Raw genomic sequence first — 18,559 nt, forward strand, 5'->3', positions numbered from 1 at the left:
TTTTAGGGGTGTCAAAATCAGTTGTGGAACACTTGGTATTACACTCTCTACATACATGTCTTTGTGTACTTTGTCATGTCTGTGCAGTAATATATTTGTTGTTTCGTAGATTAGGCAAATTTCACAGGACATACAAGAAGCAAACAATACTTGTGACACAGAATATCCTGATGTCGAAGAATGGCCTATTAAAAGCTATGACATCCCTAAGCAAACCGATACGTAAGTACCTATATTGCATTACACATAAAGAAAGTCGGTTTTGTATATGCGGACACTTTTAAATTTTGTCACATTATATACCAGCAATTCATGCGGATTATGGGTATTGCAATGTATGGAGCACTGGGACGGAGATCAGATGACTTGCCCGGTTTCTCAGGTTGGCTATACTATGTTCCATGCACTCGATTAATTTTAACAATGTTAACAAGCCATGTGTATAACACCTTATAATGTTTTGGCAGGCCACAGTCGATGAATCGAGAGAAAGTACAGTTGCAAACATTGTTTTATCACCACACAACATTCTTGACAGGGTGAAAAACAAAGTGAGATTGCTAGCAAAGACCAGGAAAATATAAATTTGATAGTGTGACTGTTCGGTTTGCTCCCGCAGAAGGTTTCCGGACACATGTATGATTGAATTTTTAATTGTCTTCGGTTGTAAACAATATTTATTCGGTTAAGATTATCTACAAAATTTTGTAACATTGATTTTATTTCCCATTATCGAAAGTATGCAATTATTTTTATCTTTGTACATGCATGCTATGATGATTATAAGGAAATGCCTACTTCACAATATATAATGTCTTTTGCCATATTTACAAAAGAACACCAGAGAATTAAGAACATCAGTACAAAATAAAAACATCAGTACGTTGCAAATATTAACAACTCCATCAAATACAAAGCTATAGTCGTCCCATTCATAATTAAGGAAATTTACTGCCCTTTAGATAACTATGAAAGAACTACCCTTCCTGCTGCAGCACATTCCTGCACATGTTCACAGACATAAAATTACACAACAACTCATATGAATCTTTTAAAGTATATGAAACAAAATGGCAGAAAAACTTACTTCGGATGAAATATGCATATTGGGTTTCTTCTGTTATGCCCTTCTCCTTGGCATGCCCCGCACACCTGCACCCTGCGTTCCTTGTGTCCTAGTGGTCTTCCATTTTTAGTCATTGGAGATTTCTGCGCTTCTTGCCTAGGTGCACCCTTAGTGGACACTTTCAAAGGATCACCAACAACAATATCGCATGGTCCACTAGCATCTTCATTTTCATGCACCGACCTGAGGGGACCATATGCTTTACCTTTAGCATACCCCTCTCTTCTAGAAATTATGCCATCAATGGTACTGTTCAGCAGATCATATTCCTCTGAATTGTTTAATGCAATATGCATAGCCTGTGATACCTTAATATTCATCCTGCTGTATTTCATCCGCTCCTCTGCCCCAGACCAACCCCACCCAAACATGTCGCTGGTGCGTTTAGCTGGCAACCCTAACCTGGCATTTTTTGTGAATCGTCGTAGAGCACAACATTGTGGAATTTCAGTAAATTTCAAGAAATGCAGCACATGCAGTATGTGCTTGCAAGGGATCCCCTTTCTAATCATCCTTTGACAGCTGCACCTTATAATTTCTGCCTCCTTGGGTCTATATTCCACGTAGAACCTGGTCCTTACATGATTCCTCCATGCCACAATGAAGATGTTTAAGTCTCCTGCCTGCATTTTTTCTAAGATCTCTATGCCGCCAATCTTTGAAAGCTCACCTTGAATAATATAGAACACAGCAGGAGTGAAGATTTTTGCAGCAGCAACCTCTAGTTCTCTGAAATTAGTAATTGCCACTGGTGTAGTCTGTGAAGCCGTGCAGTCGTCGTGGGCTTCGTTCTCACGGAGACGGACAATTGCGTTGTCGTAGTGCATAATCATATCAACAATTGTCATTTCCCCATCTAGGTGCAGGTGCAGACAAGAGTTTAAACTTTCACTCCGCTGGTTACTTTTCATACCCAGCCAGAATCCTTGAGAGAGATACGCTGCAGCCCAAAGTTTCCTCTTGGTGTACATCCTCTTCATCCATGTTCTGGTTTTTGGGGATTGCCATTTTCTGTAAAATGCATGCCATCGCTCCTCAAATACTTGCTCTGAGGTGGTGTAATACAAAAGAGTCCTGAACTCGTTCAGTGACTTGTTAGGTAGATGCATCTCCATATTTTTTTCAATGTGAAAGCTGCAGATGCGATGCGGCACACCAGAAAATACTTCGCCGATTGCGGCGATCATCGCCGCATCTGCATCCGTGATTACTGCCTTTGGCTTCTGTTGACACATCGCTTTGAGGAATGTCTTTAGAAGCCAAACATATATTTGTTCATTCTCACTTGAAAGGATGGCAGACCCAAAAACTGTTGTCCTACGGTGGTTGTTCAAGCCCACAAAAGGAACAAATGGCATCTTATATTTATTCATCTTGTATGTGCTATCAAACACCAGCACATCTCCGTAGTCCTGGTAATCCCTACGTGACTGGGAATCACACCAGAACATGTGCTTCAGACGGCCTTTTTCATCAACGTCATATTCAAAGAAAAATTCAGGGTCCCTCTTTTTCCTCTTTGACATAATGCGGATGGCTGTGGTAGCGTCACCGTCGAAAAGCAGCCTCCTCCTCTCCCTAGAGCACATGTTGTACAAATCCTTTCTTGTGAATCCAACACCAGCAAATGAACCGGAGCCTGCAATGAATTTTCTCATAATGAGGTGCTTCCTGATCCCCATGGATCCCATTGATAATATCTCAGATCTCTGCGCGTCGTTGATCGTCCTATGGGACCGAAGAAACGGAGTCTGACATGGTTCAGCTGGGTCATGGTTATGTTTGTCACGAAAATCTTCAACAACCCAGAAACCAGTTCTTCCATCAAACTTGACCACCAAACGTGCCTTGCAGCCGCAGCGAGACTCAGGTCTGTGCCTATATACACGGCCTTCCGTGGTCAGTTGGTTTTTGGGACGTCTGCCCTGTCTGGAACACACAAAACGCCGTAACCGAATTACTCCATCATCAAACCGCTTAACCTGGTCTAGCCGGACGCTGAACCCATAATCTTTAGCATATCTGTTGTAGAAAGAATGTGCTGCTGCTTCAGAAATAAAAGTCATCTCTTTTATCATCCAGTATAAATCCCGATCACTATCAGGATATTCATTGCCATTGCTACCTTTCTGTGGTTTCTCAGGCTGACTAGCGCTTGGCGTCGCCTGCAAGTAGAAAACGTAGGCATTTATTAAAACTATAAATTTATGTGTTCCAGCTATATAAGACTGATAAAAAAGAGATAACAACCTGGCTCATGTCAACAAAATCCTCTGGAACTGATGCACCTTCCACATCATCAGTGTGGCCCGTGTCCAAGTCAGATTCACCGTAATAGTCGTACTCAAGCTGCGTGTCAAATTGTGCCTGAAATTTATTAATGCATTGCGAAATTTAGTAACCGTAAATTTTACAGTTGCCATCATTTCATGCATCATTTTATGTCACTGTATGAGTCACTACACATACCTCACTAGTATTTAGGTTGTCTGTGTGTTCACCATGGTTCTCATCATTTTGATCGTCTGTGTGTTCACCATGGTTGTCATCATTATCAAATTCATCATACGCAATCTGCATAAATTATGACATGAGGAACCATATATAATTTGATGATGCTGGACTGCTGGTAATCGAAATGAAAAATAGTGGCTCACATCAAACTCGTCTTCGCTCCAGCCGGCTTCGTGCTGCAAATTTTCCTCCATTTCAGAGTCATCGGAATTATAGCCGACGTACTCGTTTTGTTCCTCAATCATACCAGATATAGAGTTCTCCATATTCTGTAGTATTGGACCATAATTAGAATTAAAAAACCGGCAGAATTGCGTCCTCTTACTAAACTACAAGATGAAGTCATGGTACCTGTAATTTTAAACCCTAGCGGGGAAGATGCCGAGCCGGTGGCGCGCCTTTCCAAGGTCGTCGATCTGCGGGGGGGCTTCGCGCGCGGTCGGCGGCGTCGAGATGCGAAAAAACCACCTAGCGGGAAAGGTGCCGGCAACAACCGCCGACGGCCGGGCCGGCAACAACCGCTTGCGTTCAACCTTGCGACGGCGTGGAACAGCTCGATCAGATCTCCAGTACTGATGAAAACGATGCATGCAATGGGAGCTAATCACGGTGATTAGCTTAGCACGTGGGACCCACCAACGTGGGGTCGTCCGTATAGATACGCCCAGGCCCTGTATACCCATACGAGTCTTGCACTGGGCTTGGATATGGGTTTCGGCGGGCAGCACAAAAAAAACAAAATCGGGACCACCGTACCCTTCGGCGATAAGTCGCGAGTTTGGAGAGGGTGCGCACTGAAGCACACCTCTAAGAAATTTACAATCAGGAGTCTGTTAAATATTTTAACAGAGTCGAGGCGAGGATGGTACTAGTATGTTGTTTCAGGTTTGCCCTAGATGTGCCGACCAGCAGGAATGCAATGATCTGTGAAAAATTCTCCAAAGACAACCCTCCCGAAGGCCTGTTCGATGGATTTTTGGCGTTTAATTGTCAGAGTTGTGCTGTCAAAATATCAGCAATTTTCAAATACAAGTGCAACCAGGTATATACACGTATGAGTAGCTCTGTTAGTCTGAAAGGATCTAACGAATACGCGAGCTAGCTCGTCACGTACGTGCGCGCGTCGCATCGATCGGCCAGGTCCACTCGTCAGCCAAGAAACCATTTAAATATGTGTGTATTTATACCTCTGGTATGCTAATGGATTCAGCACGTATACGAGCATGATGCTGTCCGGCCCAGCATCTCCCCGCGCACGCGAGCCAATCAGCCGAGAGTCCGATGCATAACAACTTGGTTCAGAAGAGAATATGCCATATACGTACGTGGAGTTTCTAGAAGCAAAACAGATAAAATTTTAAACAGTAGACGTGCGGTCGACGAAAGAAATCAGAGGAATCCATCGGAGAGTTTGTTCCGGAAAACACGCTGCGATCTTTATCTTCATGCTGGCCGGGCCGCCTATAAATAGAAGCAACCATGCACCGTGCCAGAAGAGACAGAAAAAAAGAGATCAAGAAGAGGAGACACGCACGAGACACTACGGCAAAACAGGGCTTTGCCGTGCAGCCCAAACGCACGGCAAAGGGACAAACCGGCTCGGCAAAGCCTTTGCCGTGCGGCCGTGCACGGCAAAGACTGCTCGGCAAAGATCCGCCCGGCAAAGGGGTCTTTGCCGTGTGTCGCGCGAAAGTCGCACGGCAAAGGCTTTGCCGAGCGACGCAGCGTTGCCGTGAGCTGTGGCATCGTTGCCGTGCGGATTCCTTTGCCGTGCGTTTGGCCTCTTTGCCGTGCGAGTTTCTTTGCCGTGTGCTTCCTCTCCAACTCGCACGGCAAAGATTTGGCTTTGCCGTGTGCTTCTCTTCCACCCTGCACGGCAAAGATACCTACGGCAGCACCAGGTGGGCAGCGCGGGCGGCCTTTGCCGTGTGCATGTGCACGGCAAAGAGTGCCTTTGCCGTGTGCTGTGGCCTTTGCCGTGTGCATGTGCACGGCAAAGATTGTGCAAATTTTGCCAGAATTTTCCTGCTTCCCCATTAATCCCTGCATACGCAATTCACAAATACAAATAACAGTCCAGATACACATATAGCACAATATATAGAGTATTGCATCATCAACAACATAGTTCATATCCAACAAAGTCCATACAATAGTTCCAAGTCGCATAATTAGTTCATACAAGCAACATCAACATCAAAGTCTCCAACATAGAATGTTCCAAGTCGCACAACAAGTTCATACACAAGCAACATCAACCTTGGCCTCTTCCTTGTCCTTCTCCACTTCCTTGTCCATCTCCACTTCCTTGTCCTTCTCCACCTCCTACAAGTTCATAGATATCTATGCATAAGTGGCATGGAATGGCTAAAATTGACATGTAAGAACTAGGATTGACATGGAAGAAGTAGAATTGACATGGAATGGCTAAAATTGACATGGAAGAAGTAGAATTGACATGGAATGGCTAAAATTGACATGGAAGAACTCGAATTGACATGGAATGGCTAAAATTGAACATAATCGCTAGAATTTGGATGAAATGGCTAAAATTCAACATAATGGCTAAGGATGATATGGAATGGCTAAAATTAACATGGAATAGGTAAAATTGAACATACTGGCTAAAATTGACATGGTTGAATGGCTAAAATTCACAAGTGACATGGTATGGAAGAATTAGAAGTGTAGGAGAACTCACCTAGAAACTGCTGCAGGCTCCGGATGATGCCCGTATTGTTGACGGTCAAGCCAGGTGTCAGCGGGCTCTGACTTGGCGCTTGCTGGAGGAGCGCCATCACAGCCGGATCGGGCGTGGGGATCTGCAATATCCAAAGTTCGGTTAGACAACAAACAAGATTGAGACGGAGATATTAAGTTAACCACTTACAAAATGTGGGAACATAGGAGGACACGACGTGCTAGGACCACTACTCCCCGGTGGTGAAGTCAGCACGGTCTGGTTCATGAACATCTGCTGGAACATCTGCTGCTGTTGTTGCATCTGCTGCAACATCTGCTGCTGCATCTGCATGTTCTCCCTAAGCTGCTGCTGCATCTGCATCTGCTCCTCTTGGTGCCTCCGTTCCCTTTCTTCCATCTCCGCCTACGTTGTGTTGCCGCGATGTCGTGAATAACATTGCAATGGAAAACATGTAATGAAGCGTAGAGGATCGACGAAGAACTTACCCGTAACTTCTCGATAGCTAGGTCCGAAGCCCGTGGGCGGGTCTCTACCCGAGGCTGCTCGCTCGTACGCCCACGACGGATCTGGCGTAGAGATGGAATGGTACTTGGGTCGACTAACCCGTCAGCAATCCATAGGCGGCCACCCTTCTTGCCTTGTCCCGCAAGCACCGCAACCTCAACGTCAAACTCTTCGGTGGTTGGGTCGGCGTCTTCGCCGTGCTTGTCCTTGAACTTCGAGCGGTACGCGCCACACTGGCCCTCCGCTAGGTCGTTGACCCACAAGGACCCCGTTTCAGGATGCGGCTCCTTCCTGGTCTTCGACTTTTGGAAAAAGCCAAACAAGTTTGGTGCCACGCCTGTCTTCACTTCCTGCAAAAGAGTACATGCAATTAAGTGAAGAGGGAGACACTTGCGGGGCTAGCAATAACATAAAACGAAAGAATGAAGAAACCACTTGCTCACCTCATCCTGCAAGGTAAGGGCCAAGTTCTTGCTGCCCAGGACATGTGATCCACCTCCCATCTCTGAACGCTTCTGCTTGCCCTCCTCGTGCTTCCGGGCGTACTCGCGGGATGTCCACCATATGACCATCGCAAGAAAGCACGCCCTGTCTTCCCCGACGTACTGAGGAGGGTGCTACATACACAAGATAGACCCATTATTAGAACATAAACTACATGAAAATGCGGAAATAAATAACACATCGATGCTAATACCTGTAGGTACTGCCATGGTGCCATGAGCGTATCCCGACAATCAGCCTTACTCATCCAAACTTTGCGCTCGGCGTGCCAGTCGCGGACGCACTGGACACGTGCCTCGTAGTGCATGCCAGTCACCCTCACCCTGCACAACTCGTGTAAGATAACGTCGCACGCAATTTCCTTGCCCTCAGCCCTCGTGAAGTATTTCTGCAACCATGCACATAGGTAAAATAAGATGAATTAGAGCAACTATTGGTAGCCAAGAAGTGTTTGAATGCTAAGAAGCCAAAAGTCACGTACCCAGAAGTGGCGGACAACCCGCTCTTGCATGTTTCCGTACTTGCCGCTAGGATCTTCCGCGTAGCTGTAGTGCTTCCAAGTCCAAGCCACGTCGCGGCCACCAGTAGGGAGATTGACAATCCCAGGGAAATGCTTCCTAATTATGCCTCCAAGGATGTTCGGGTACTCACGTGTCGGCTTCCTCCTCGGGTCGCCATACTTGAACATGCTGCACAACGAAATGCCAAAATCAGTATGCATGTGATAAAAATATGTATAATGATAAAAATTTCAATAATGGAATGCCAAAATCAGCATGTACCTCTTTCCAGCGGGCACGAGAACAACATCGCGGAAGGCCCAAGTTTTTAGCTTGGGGAGTTTCGTAATCCCGCCTATACGGCTTCTTGTCCCGTGGTTCCAGCCTCTCCTCGGCTGCAACGTACACCTCCTCCACCGGCGGAGACCAAACTAGGGTCGGGTCTAGCTCCTGCGGCATACCCCCCAGCCCCTCATCCTCCTCGAGGTCCTCCCCACCGTCCTCCCCACCGTCCTCCCCACCGTCCTCCCCACTGTCCTCCCCACCGTCCTCCCCACCGGCCTCCTCGTCCTGCCCACCGTGCTCCTCACCGTCCTCCTCGTCCTCCCCACCCCACTGCTCCTCGTCATCATCCTCGGCTGGGGGAGGACTAGGAGAAGGGGTACGAAGTCGCCGTGGCTGGGCATTCTTCCTCCGTGGTGGAGGGCTAGGAGGAGCGCTAGGAGGACGTGTCTGCGACGACGAACCACTCGAAAGTCCCACAAGCTCAGCCACGGCCTTGATCTTCTTTTTGAAACCTCCCTTTCTTTTTCTTGGCGGCATGTTTCAATCACCTGCAAACACAATGAAAAGAGTGGTTTATTAGTATGCAATGTAAACAGATGAATATTAGTGAAATCAACAATAAATAGCACATAGTTCAGTACATAGATCATAGTTTATTACAAATAGCACATAGTTCAGTACATAGGATAGCCTCACAATTACAACTACATAGATCATAGTTTATTACAAATAACACATAGTTCAGTACATATATAGGATAGCCTCAGAATTACAACTACATAGATCAGTAGCCTATGTCGACATCTGTATTTGGACCACATGTTTCATCATCATCAGGCTCAGCGAACCAATAATCATCGATGAAACCTGGAGGTGGTCCATTTGGATCTAGGTCAATGCCTGCTTTGAACGCCTCGAGCAAACTTAGGTCTTCTACGGCACACACATCCTCAGCTTCATATTCTTCATTGTCTTCCTCCATAACCGCATCTTCTTCTTGCTCATCGTCTACGACCATGTTATCAACAACGGCCGACAAGTCAATAGTGAAATGACCGGGGAGCCCTTCTTCTTGATAAAAATCATCAGTCCTTGTTGAGGGGTCTACGCGGCGGTAATCGTCCTTGTTTGGCGGGGGTGGCCTAATGCGTGAAGGAACCGTCATCACAACATCCCATCCATGTAGACGTTTGGTCGGGTTTCGGCACGCGTACGGGAGATAGAATACTTGGAAGGCTTGGGTGGCCAAAATGTACACGTCCTCTCCCTTATAAACAGAGCTTCTTTCAACTTCGACCAATCCAATTTCAGGATCCCGTCTCACGCGACGTGGGTCGAACCAATGGCATTTGAATACGACGGGATTTAGCCCTTTGTCAAACCCGTAATTCAGCTCGTATATACCCTCGACTCTTCCATAGTAATGGAGTCCATCATCACCTTGACATACCACCCCGCTATTTATTGTCTTCTTGTTTGGACGGCTTGTTGTGTATTGATGGGTCTGGAAGCGATACCCGTTCACGTCATAAGAATTGAACGAGTCGACGGAATGGTTGAAGCCCCTAGCAATTTTTCGTAGCAAGGGATTCATGTCTTTGTCAGTTCTTGCCTACAAGATTAGGACGACAAGTTTAGAACAAGAAATGTCGGCCGAAATGTCGATAGTGTACAAACAAATTTGGATAGGATAGTACCAAACCACAGAACCAGCTACTGAAACCGTGACCGCCGCCCTTATCGAAAATATCCTTGGATTCTTCCGAGGTAGGATCCCTGTGGGTATACCTCCAATATTTAGCCGTGAATTGTCTATAAGAATGAACGGAGGAAGAGTTAGCCACGAACATACGATGAATGTTTGCGAATAACTAAATGGTTAGCACTTACTTGATGTACGGCTTCACTTCCACCATGGTGTTCAAGACATATGAGTGGATCAACTCCCGCTCATGTAAATTTGTTGTGTACGGCTTCGAGCCACTTGACTTGCCGCCAAGCCCTATGAAGATGCTAAGCTTGGGTACATCTTCATTGTTGGCGGCATTGTAACGGAGGACCGGGTTGTGCTTTGTGGGAATGTTGGGATCATAGTGCTTAGTGGTGAAGTTTGCCACCTCCACGTTCAGGACTGCCTCGGCTATGGATGCTTCGATCTTGCATTTATTGCCAGTCATCTGACGAAGCTTTTGTGTTTCTCTCTCGGGACCAAACTGCCAACGGCCCCACCCGGCCCCCCCTTTAAGCATTCCTTCGCGAGGTGGAGGATCATATGTTGCATCGGATTAAAGAACGCTGGAGGAAAGATCTTCTCTAGATCGCAAAGCAACATGGGTGCCTGTTCATCCAGCTTCTCAATCACTTTAGTGTCTAACTCCCTAGCACAAATCTGGCGGAAGAAATAACTCAACCTCGCTAGCACTCGCCATGTCTTCTCAGGGACATAGCCTCGAATCATCACCGGCATTATCCGCTCAATCCATACGTGGTAGTCATGACTCTTCAGTCCTTGTACTCGCAACGTTTCAATGTTAAGACCCCTCATCCAGTTGGCTGCGAACCCATCAGGGAAAAACAAGGAGTCCTTCATCCATTGGAAGACCTCCCTTTTTTGGGCCTTTGTGAGGCAGAACGGAGCGTGTGGCTTAGTCCAAGTTTTTTTGGCACCATGAGGTGGCTTCATGTTCAACTCTGGCCTATCGCACAACTTTTCTTGGTCAATTCGAGCCTTTATGTTATCCTTCGTCTTCTCAGTGTCCACTATGGTGCTCCAAATGGCTTCACTGATATTCTTCTCGGTGTGCATTACATCAATGTTATGCGGGAGCTCGAGAAACTCAAAGTAAGGAAGCTTCCAGAAGCACGGCTTGTGGGTCCATTGGTGTGTCTCCCCATATCCCAAGAAACCATTCCCATCAGGGTTAGGCTGGAGAGCGTCTAACTCGGCCTTGGTTTCCTGTCCGGTCTTCGGAATTGGCTTCGGTGCATGGACAACACGGCCTTTTTTGAAGCTCTTTACATCACTCCTGTATTCATGATTCTGCTCAAGGAACTGCCGAGCTTCATCAAAGCAGGAATACTTGCCACCCTTGTTTAGCCAGAAGAAAGTCACGGCTTGCCTGCACTCCGGACAAGGCCACTTCCCATGTGTACACCACCCGCAGAACAAAGCACGTGCTGGCAAGTCATGCAGAGACGTGTGGTACCAGACATACATATCGAAGTGTTCCTTCTTTGCCGCGTCATAAGTTCGGATCCCGCGATCTTCCCAGCCAAGAAGCAAGTCAGAGACCCTCGCGACGCCGCCCCCCGTGTCCTCCTCGAAGCATCGCCTGCATAGCGACAAAATGAATTACTATGCAAGCCTCCAAAATTTATTTGACAACTTTAAATTATAATTTCTTTGCATCACATTACCATATTTATTTTAGCTACCTAGATAAACTATTAAATTAACATGCCTAAACAAAATCCTAAATTACACACTAAATCCTAATAAACATGCTAATTAGCATGCAAATTGACAAAATCCTAATACACACTAAATCCTATATTACATAAAAAATGCTAATTAGCATACAACTATATCATATACTACACAAAAAATGACAAAAAAAGCTCACCTAGTCACCCTGCCGCCATTGGAGGGGCTAGGCCGCGGGGGGCGCCGGAGCAGGCCGGCAGCAGGGAAGGCGCGCGGTGTGGGGGCGTCGGGCAGGTCGCGCTCGTGCGCTTGCGCGAGGAGGGAAGGGCGAGGCGGAGGCGGCGCGCGTGTGGGGGGGCAGGGCGAGGCGGCGGCCGGCGACGGGCGTGTGGCCGGGGCGCAGGCGAGGCGGAGGGAGGCGGGAGGCAGGTCAAGGCGGCGGCGGCGCCATGGGAGCAGGGGGAGGCGGCGGCGCGATGGGAGCAGAGGGAGGGGGTGGCGGCGGCGCGCCGGGAGCAGGGCAAGGCGGCGGCGGCGCGATGGGAGCAGGGGAGGCGGCGGCGCGATGGGAGCAGGGCAAGGCGGCGGCGGCGAGCCTGTGGAGGGCGGGGCGAGGCGGCGTTGGCGGCGGCGCGACGGTAGGCGGTGGCGGCGGCGCGACGGCGGCGTGCGTGGTGCGGCAGCTGGGAGCGGGGCGCGTGTGCGTGGTGTGTGTTTGTGTACGTGTGGCTGTCGGTGCGTGGGTGTGGATAGGGTTGGGCCGCCACCTTTGCCGTGCCCCCGCCACCTTTGCCGTGTGCCTCGCCACCTTTGCCGTGCCCCACCTCTTTGCCGTGTGCCACGCCACCTTTGCCGTGCAACCAAAACTTTGCCGTGCGCTTGTGCACGGCAAAGACTTCTTTGCCGTGCAAAGCCAGCTTTGCCGTGTGCCTGTGCACGGCAAAGACCTCTTCACCATTTTATACTTATCGTTAAGATTCAAATATATTTCAAAATTATATTAAACCTGTATTTTAGCATGTGTATTATTTAATAATGTCATTATCATGATATACTACACGGATGAAGCCTCGCGCGGTGAAATCTACGGGGTAGTGACCACCGGGGCACGCAGACCGCCGATTTCGGGAGAGAACGACCGCCGGTGGCTACAATGTGCCAAAGTGTGCCAAACCTGGATTTCCATGTGTATATGGTCTAATCAAAACTAAACCTACCAAAAAGTATGTTGGTCGAACCTCCCGCGGAGAAATCTAGGGGGGTAGACCCCCCGAGGCACGCAGACCGCCGTTGTCGGGGGGTGGCACAGACCGCCGGGGCACCGGAATGCAACCAAAAGTTGCAAGTGGACCTAGGATATGTGTGAAAGTGTGTTGGAAGGTGTGATTCACCAAATGGTGCAAGGCATAGCTCCCATGTGTGACATTCCTCTCTTTCGGGCGATAACACTTGGAAGATTCCTCGACTTGTAGGCTGAAGTGTCCCGCTGCGGGTATACCGGTGGCTATAGTGTGCCAAAGTGTGCCAAACCTAGCTTTCCATGTGTATATGGCCTAAACAAAACTAAACCTATCAAAAAGTATGTTGGTGGAACCTCCCGCGGAGAAATCTAGGGTAGACCCCCCGAGGCACGCAGACCGCCGTTTTCGGGGGGGGAACGGCCGCCGGGGCACCGGAATGCCACCAAAACTTGCATGTGGACCTAGGATATGTGTGAAAGTGTGTTGGAAGGTGTGATTCACCAAATGGTGCAAGACATAGCTCCCATGTGTGAGATTCCTCTCTTTCGGGCGATAACACTTGGAAGATTCCTCGACTTGTAGGCTGAAGTGTCCCGCTGCGGGTATACCGGAGACTATAGTGTGCCAAAATGTGCCAAACCTAGCTTTCCATGTGTATATGTCCTAAACAAAACTAAACCTATCAAAAAGTATGTTGGTGGAACCTCGCGCGGTGAAATCTAGGGGGGTAGACCCCCCGAGGCACGCAGACCACCGTTTTCGGGGGGGGGGAACGGCCGCCGGGGCACCGGAATGCCACCAACACTTGCATGTGGACCTAGGATATGTGTGAAATTGTGTTGGAAGGTGTGATTCACCAAATGGTGCAAGACATAGCTCCCATGTGTGAGATTCCTCTCTTTGGGGCGACAGCACTTGGAAGATTCCTCGACTTGTAGGCTGAAGTGTCCCGCTGCGGGTATACCGGTGGCTATAGTGTGCCAAAGTGTGCCAAACCTAGCTTTCCATGTGTATATGTCCTAAACAAAACTAAACCTATCAAAAAGTATGTTGGTGGAACCTCGCGCGGTGAAATCTAGGGGGGTAGACCCCCCGAGGCACGCAGACCACCGTTTTCGGGGGGGGAACGGCCGCCGGGGCACCGGAATGCCACCAACACTTGCATGTGGACCTAGGATATGTGTGAAAGTGTGTTGGAAGGTGTGATTCACCAAATGGTGCAAGACATAGCTCCCATGTGTGAGATTCCTCTCTTTCGGGCGATAACACTTGGAAGATTCCTCGACTTGTAGGCTGAAGTGTCCCGCTGCGGGTATACCGGTGGCTATAGTGTGCCAAAGTGTGCCAAACCTATCTTTCCATGTGTATATGGCCTAAACAAAACTAAACCTATCAAAAACTATGTTGGTGGAACCTCCCGCGGAGAAATCTAGGGGGGTAGACCCCCCGAGGCACGCAGACCGCCGTTATCGGGGGGGGAACGACCGCCGGAGCACCGGAATGCCACCAACACTTGCATGTGGACCTAGGATATGTGTGAAATTGTGTTGGAAGGTGTGATTCACCAAATGGTGCAAGACATAGCTCCCATGTGTGAGATTCCTCTCTTTGGGGCGACAGCACTTGGAAGATTCCTCGACTTGTAGGCTGAAGTGTCCCGCTGCGGGTATACCGGTGGCTATAGTGTGCCAAAGTGTGCCAAACCTAGCTTTCCATGTGTATATGGCCTAAACAAAACTAAACCTATCAAAAAGTATGTTGGTGGAACCTCGCGCGGTGAAATCTAGGGGGGTAGACCCCCCCGAGGCACGCAGACCGCCGTTTTCGGGGGGGAACTACCGCCGGGGCACCGGAATGCCACCAACACTTGCATGTGGACCTAGGATATGTGTGAAAGTGTGTTGGAAGGTGTGATTCACCAAATGGTGCAAGGCATAGCTCCCATGTGTGAGATTCCTCTCTTTCGGGCGATAACACTTGGAAGATTCCTCGACTTGTAGGTTGAAGTGTCCCGCTGCGGGTATACCGGTGGCTATAGTGTGCCAAAGTGTGCCAAACCTATCTTTCCATGTGTATATGGCCTAAACAAAACTAAACCTATCAAAAACTATGTTGGTGGAACCTCGCGCGGAGAAATCTAGGGGGGTAGACCCCCCGAGGCACGCAGACCGCCGTTATCGGGGGGGGGGAACGACCGCCGGAGCACCGGAATGCCACCAACACTTGCATGTGGACCTAGGATATGTGTGAAAGTGTGTTGGAAGGTGTGATTCACCAAATGGTGCAAGGCATTGCTCCCATGTGTGAGATTCCTCTCTTTCGGGCGATAACACTTGGAAGATTCCTCGACTTGTAGGTTGAAGTGTCCCGCTGCGGGTATACCGGTGGCTATAGTGTGCCAAAGTGTGCCAAACCTATCTTTCCATGTGTATATGGCCTAAACAAAACTAAACCTATCAAAAACTATGTTGGTGGAACCTCGCGCGGAGAAATCTAGGGGGGTAGACCCCCCGAGGCACGCAGACCGCCGTTATCGGGGGGGGGGGGGAACGACCGCCGGAGCACCGGAATGCCACCAACACTTGCATGTGGACCTAGGATATGTGTGAAAGTGTGTTGGAAGGTGTGATTCACCAAATGGTGCAAGGCATAGCTCCCATGTGTGAGATTCCTCTCTTTGGGGCGACAGCACTTGGAAGATTCCTCGACTTGTAGGCTGAAGTGTCCCGCTGCGGGTATACCGGTGGCTATAGTGTGCCAAAGTGTGCCAAACCTACCTTTACATGTGTATATGGCCTAAACAAAACTAAACCTATCAAAAAGTATGTTGGTGGAACCTCGCGCGGTGAAATCTAGGGGGGTAGACCCCCCCGAGGCACGCAGACCGCCGTTTTCGGGGGGGAACTACCGCCGGAGCACCGGAATGCCACCAAAACTTGCATGTGGACCTAGGATATGTGTGAAAGTGTGTTGGAAGGTGTGATTCACCAAATGGTGCAAGGCATTGCTCCCATGTGTGAGATTCCTCTCTTTCGGGCGACAGCACTTGGAAGATTCCTCGACTTGTAGGCTGAAGTGTCCCGCTGCGGGTATACCGGAGGCTATAGTGTGCCAAATGGTGCCAAACCTACCTTTACATGTGTATATGGCCTAACCAAAACCAAACCTATCAAAAAGTATGTTGGTGGAACCTCGCGCGGTGAAATCTAGGGGGGTAGACCCCCCGAGGCACGCAGACCGCCGTTATCGGGGGGGAACTACCGCCGGAGCACCGGAATGCCACCAAAACTTGCATGTGGACCTAGGATATGTGTGAAAGTGTGTTGGAAGGTGTGATTCACCAAATGGTGCAAGGCATTGCTCCCATGTGTGAGATTCCTCTCTTTCGGGCGACAGCACTTGGAAGATTCCTCGACTTGTAGGCTGAAGTGTCCCGCTGCGGGTATACCGGAGGCTATAGTGTGCCAAATGGTGCCAAACCTACCTTTACATGTGTATATGGCCTAAACAAAACTATACCTATCAAAAAGTATGTTGGTGGAAGCTCGCGCGGTGAAATCTAGGGGGGTAGACCCCCCGAGGCACGTAGACCGCCGTTATCGGGGGGGAACGACCGCCGGAGCACCGGAATGCCACCAACAATTGCATGTGGACCTAGAATATGTTTGGAAGTGTCGTGTAAGGTGTAAAGCTGCAAGAAATTGCACCAAATATGTGGGGGCGATAACACTTAGCAGACACCGAACCCCCGTTAATTTGCTCCGAAACCCTGATATGTTGGGGGGAGGGGTCGATGAAGATGTAGATTACTTGTTTTATCGGTATACAGATTGTATTAAGTAACACTAACAAATAGTCTACAAAAAGTAAAAACTAATTTTACAACAAATATAAGTATTAATATAAATATGAGTACTACAAAAGAAGGGAAAGAAATGAAACTGTACTCTGTGCCGTGCAAAAACGCACGGCAAAGGGTTGGCCTGCACGGCAAAGCCGTCGTTGCCGTGCATGCATCTTTGCCGTGCGCCTTCGTGGCCTCTTTGCCGTGGGGGCTTACTTTGCCGTGCGCCGTCTGGCTGCTTTGCCGTGCGGGTTTGCTTTGCCGAGCGCCGTGCTGGCTCTTTGCCGTGCGCTGCTGGTTTGCCGTGCGTCGCCCCGGAGCCACACGGCAAAGAATTCATTGCCGTGCGCGAGGCACACGGCAAAGATCTTCCGCACGGCAAAGGGCACTGGAAGCACACGGCAAAGACCCGTGCACGGCACTGAGCTTTTTTCCTGTAGTGAGAGGAGAAATAGCCGGAGATTGCATCCAAGTCTACGTCCAGTGCATACACCCATCCAATCTCCATACAAAGCCAAAAGCAGCACTAGGAGCAAGAGGACGTACAGGTCAAGAGCAAGATCGGAAGAGCATCCATGGAGGCGAAGCTTAGTTTTCCTAATGGTGAGAATCACGGTTGATTATTTCTCCTTCCTATCTCTCTCTTTCTTCCCAAGACACGCACACATGCATACGGCTGCACGGTGACGCTCGGAGCTGGCGTCCGATGACGACAACGTCGGGGCCGCCGGCGTACAGCCCGGCGCCATCCGCCACGGCGAGGACGACGACGCCCGCGAGGAGGCTGCCGGCACGCAGCGCGGCGCCATCTTCACCACCCGTGAGGCGCGACGACGAGGTCTATGACGGGGCTGCCGGCGTGCTGCGCGGCGCCATCTTCATCACCATAGCCCGCAACGATGACGCCCGCGAGGAGGCTGCCGGCGTGCAGCGCGGCGCCATCAACGCACCCACGAGTCGCGGCGACGGCGTCCGTGACGACGCTGCCGGCGTGCAGCATGGCGCCATCAACACCACCACAAGCCGTGACGCAACGCTGAAGGCAGTGACCGAGGAGAGCCACGCGGTCACCATGCAGGTGTAGCCCTTGGCGTACAGGTTCAGGTCGCGACGAGGCGGTGTGCAGGTGGTTCCGGCGAACACGTATGGACCCAGCAGACCGGCGCATGGGTGCTTGGTGCTTGACGGACAAGCGCAGCTCCAGGTCGTTGACGAACAGGCGCAACCCCAGGTCATTGGCGAACAGGCGCAGCTCAAGAGATTGACGTACAGGCACAACTCTGAAACGGCGCACATGTACAAGTCCATGGAGCGGGCCTGCTGAAGTCATCGCCATCTCGGCAGCCCGCGGCGGTGTCTTGCCGTCCTCGAGGTTGACCGGCTAGATGCAGGCAGCTGGTGAGCGGGAGCCGCATAAAGATGGAGAGGAAACCAAGGACAAGATGTAAGCAGGATACACGCGCGATGGGTGTAGCTGGAGCTACGTACGTGATGTGCTCCATGGAGAGTATGTCCAGGCAATAGCGCGTTCAACAAGCCCAGAGCAGCCCGACCGCGCGATTCTCGCTATCAGTCTTGTAATGCAGTCCTCGAAGTACAGGCGGATAGGCGCAGCTCGATCGCTGATGTACCTGGCTGGCCCGCCGGTTCAGCCCGACGTACAGGTTCAGCTCCGCCGGCGCACCAGTTAGCTCGGCGAGCTGAGCCGCACCGCGCAGTTGCAGTACGCTTAACCTGTGCATATCAAGACGGCGTACAGGGTCTGAGATGACGGACGACGCCCTCGACACTACCCTATCGTGACCTCGTGAGACGGCGCCCAATCTGCGCCGACTGCCGTATACTCGGCGTCGGACCCAGGCGCCGACCACACCGGCCATCTCGACATGAGCGTGCGTTGGTTTTACACCGAC

The 18,559-nt window shown here is 49.9% G+C and overlaps 5 protein-coding genes across 5 annotated transcripts; all 5 read right to left on the minus strand.

Annotated features, from left to right (window-relative positions):
• Nucleotides 1-885: 885 nt before the first annotated feature.
• Nucleotides 886-2,237, minus strand: LOC127349202 (protein FAR1-RELATED SEQUENCE 12-like). The gene is made up of 2 exons (XM_051374976.2): nucleotides 1,088-2,237; nucleotides 886-1,002 (listed from the first exon to the last, which is right to left on the minus strand). The coding sequence occupies exons 1-2, from the start codon at nucleotides 2,233-2,235 to the stop codon at nucleotides 978-980; spliced, it is 1,173 nt and encodes a 390-aa protein (XP_051230936.2). The 5' UTR covers nucleotides 2,236-2,237; the 3' UTR covers nucleotides 886-977.
• An 11-nt stretch (nucleotides 2,238-2,248) lies between these two features.
• On the minus strand, nucleotides 2,249-3,706 carry LOC139830279 (protein FAR1-RELATED SEQUENCE 5-like). The gene is made up of 4 exons (XM_071818286.1): nucleotides 3,596-3,706; nucleotides 3,377-3,493; nucleotides 2,338-3,291; nucleotides 2,249-2,260 (listed from the first exon to the last, which is right to left on the minus strand). Exons 1-4 carry the CDS (start codon nucleotides 3,704-3,706, stop codon nucleotides 2,249-2,251), a joined length of 1,194 nt encoding a protein of 397 aa, XP_071674387.1.
• A 2,091-nt stretch (nucleotides 3,707-5,797) lies between these two features.
• Nucleotides 5,798-7,479, minus strand: LOC139830706 (uncharacterized). Its single transcript, XM_071819440.1, has 5 exons — nucleotides 7,292-7,479; nucleotides 6,830-7,198; nucleotides 6,531-6,746; nucleotides 6,342-6,462; nucleotides 5,798-5,965 (listed from the first exon to the last, which is right to left on the minus strand). The coding sequence occupies exons 1-5, from the start codon at nucleotides 7,418-7,420 to the stop codon at nucleotides 5,895-5,897; spliced, it is 906 nt and encodes a 301-aa protein (XP_071675541.1). The 5' UTR covers nucleotides 7,421-7,479; the 3' UTR covers nucleotides 5,798-5,894.
• An 11-nt stretch (nucleotides 7,480-7,490) lies between these two features.
• Nucleotides 7,491-8,201, minus strand: LOC127349200 (uncharacterized). Its single transcript, XM_051374975.2, has 4 exons — nucleotides 8,135-8,201; nucleotides 7,834-8,041; nucleotides 7,546-7,740; nucleotides 7,491-7,502 (listed from the first exon to the last, which is right to left on the minus strand). Exons 2-4 carry the CDS (start codon nucleotides 8,038-8,040, stop codon nucleotides 7,491-7,493), a joined length of 414 nt encoding a protein of 137 aa, XP_051230935.2. The 5' UTR covers nucleotide 8,041; nucleotides 8,135-8,201.
• Nucleotides 8,202-8,402: 201 nt separating this feature from the next.
• On the minus strand, nucleotides 8,403-10,353 carry LOC127347972 (uncharacterized). Its single transcript, XM_051374098.2, has 3 exons — nucleotides 10,028-10,353; nucleotides 9,835-9,949; nucleotides 8,403-9,749 (listed from the first exon to the last, which is right to left on the minus strand). Exons 1-3 carry the CDS (start codon nucleotides 10,312-10,314, stop codon nucleotides 8,922-8,924), a joined length of 1,230 nt encoding a protein of 409 aa, XP_051230058.1. The 5' UTR covers nucleotides 10,315-10,353; the 3' UTR covers nucleotides 8,403-8,921.
• Between the last annotated feature and the right edge of the window lie 8,206 nt (nucleotides 10,354-18,559).

Source organism: Lolium perenne, chromosome 4 (assembly GCF_019359855.2).
Source record: "Lolium perenne isolate Kyuss_39 chromosome 4, Kyuss_2.0, whole genome shotgun sequence".
Taxonomy (NCBI): Eukaryota; Viridiplantae; Streptophyta; class Magnoliopsida; order Poales; family Poaceae; genus Lolium; species Lolium perenne.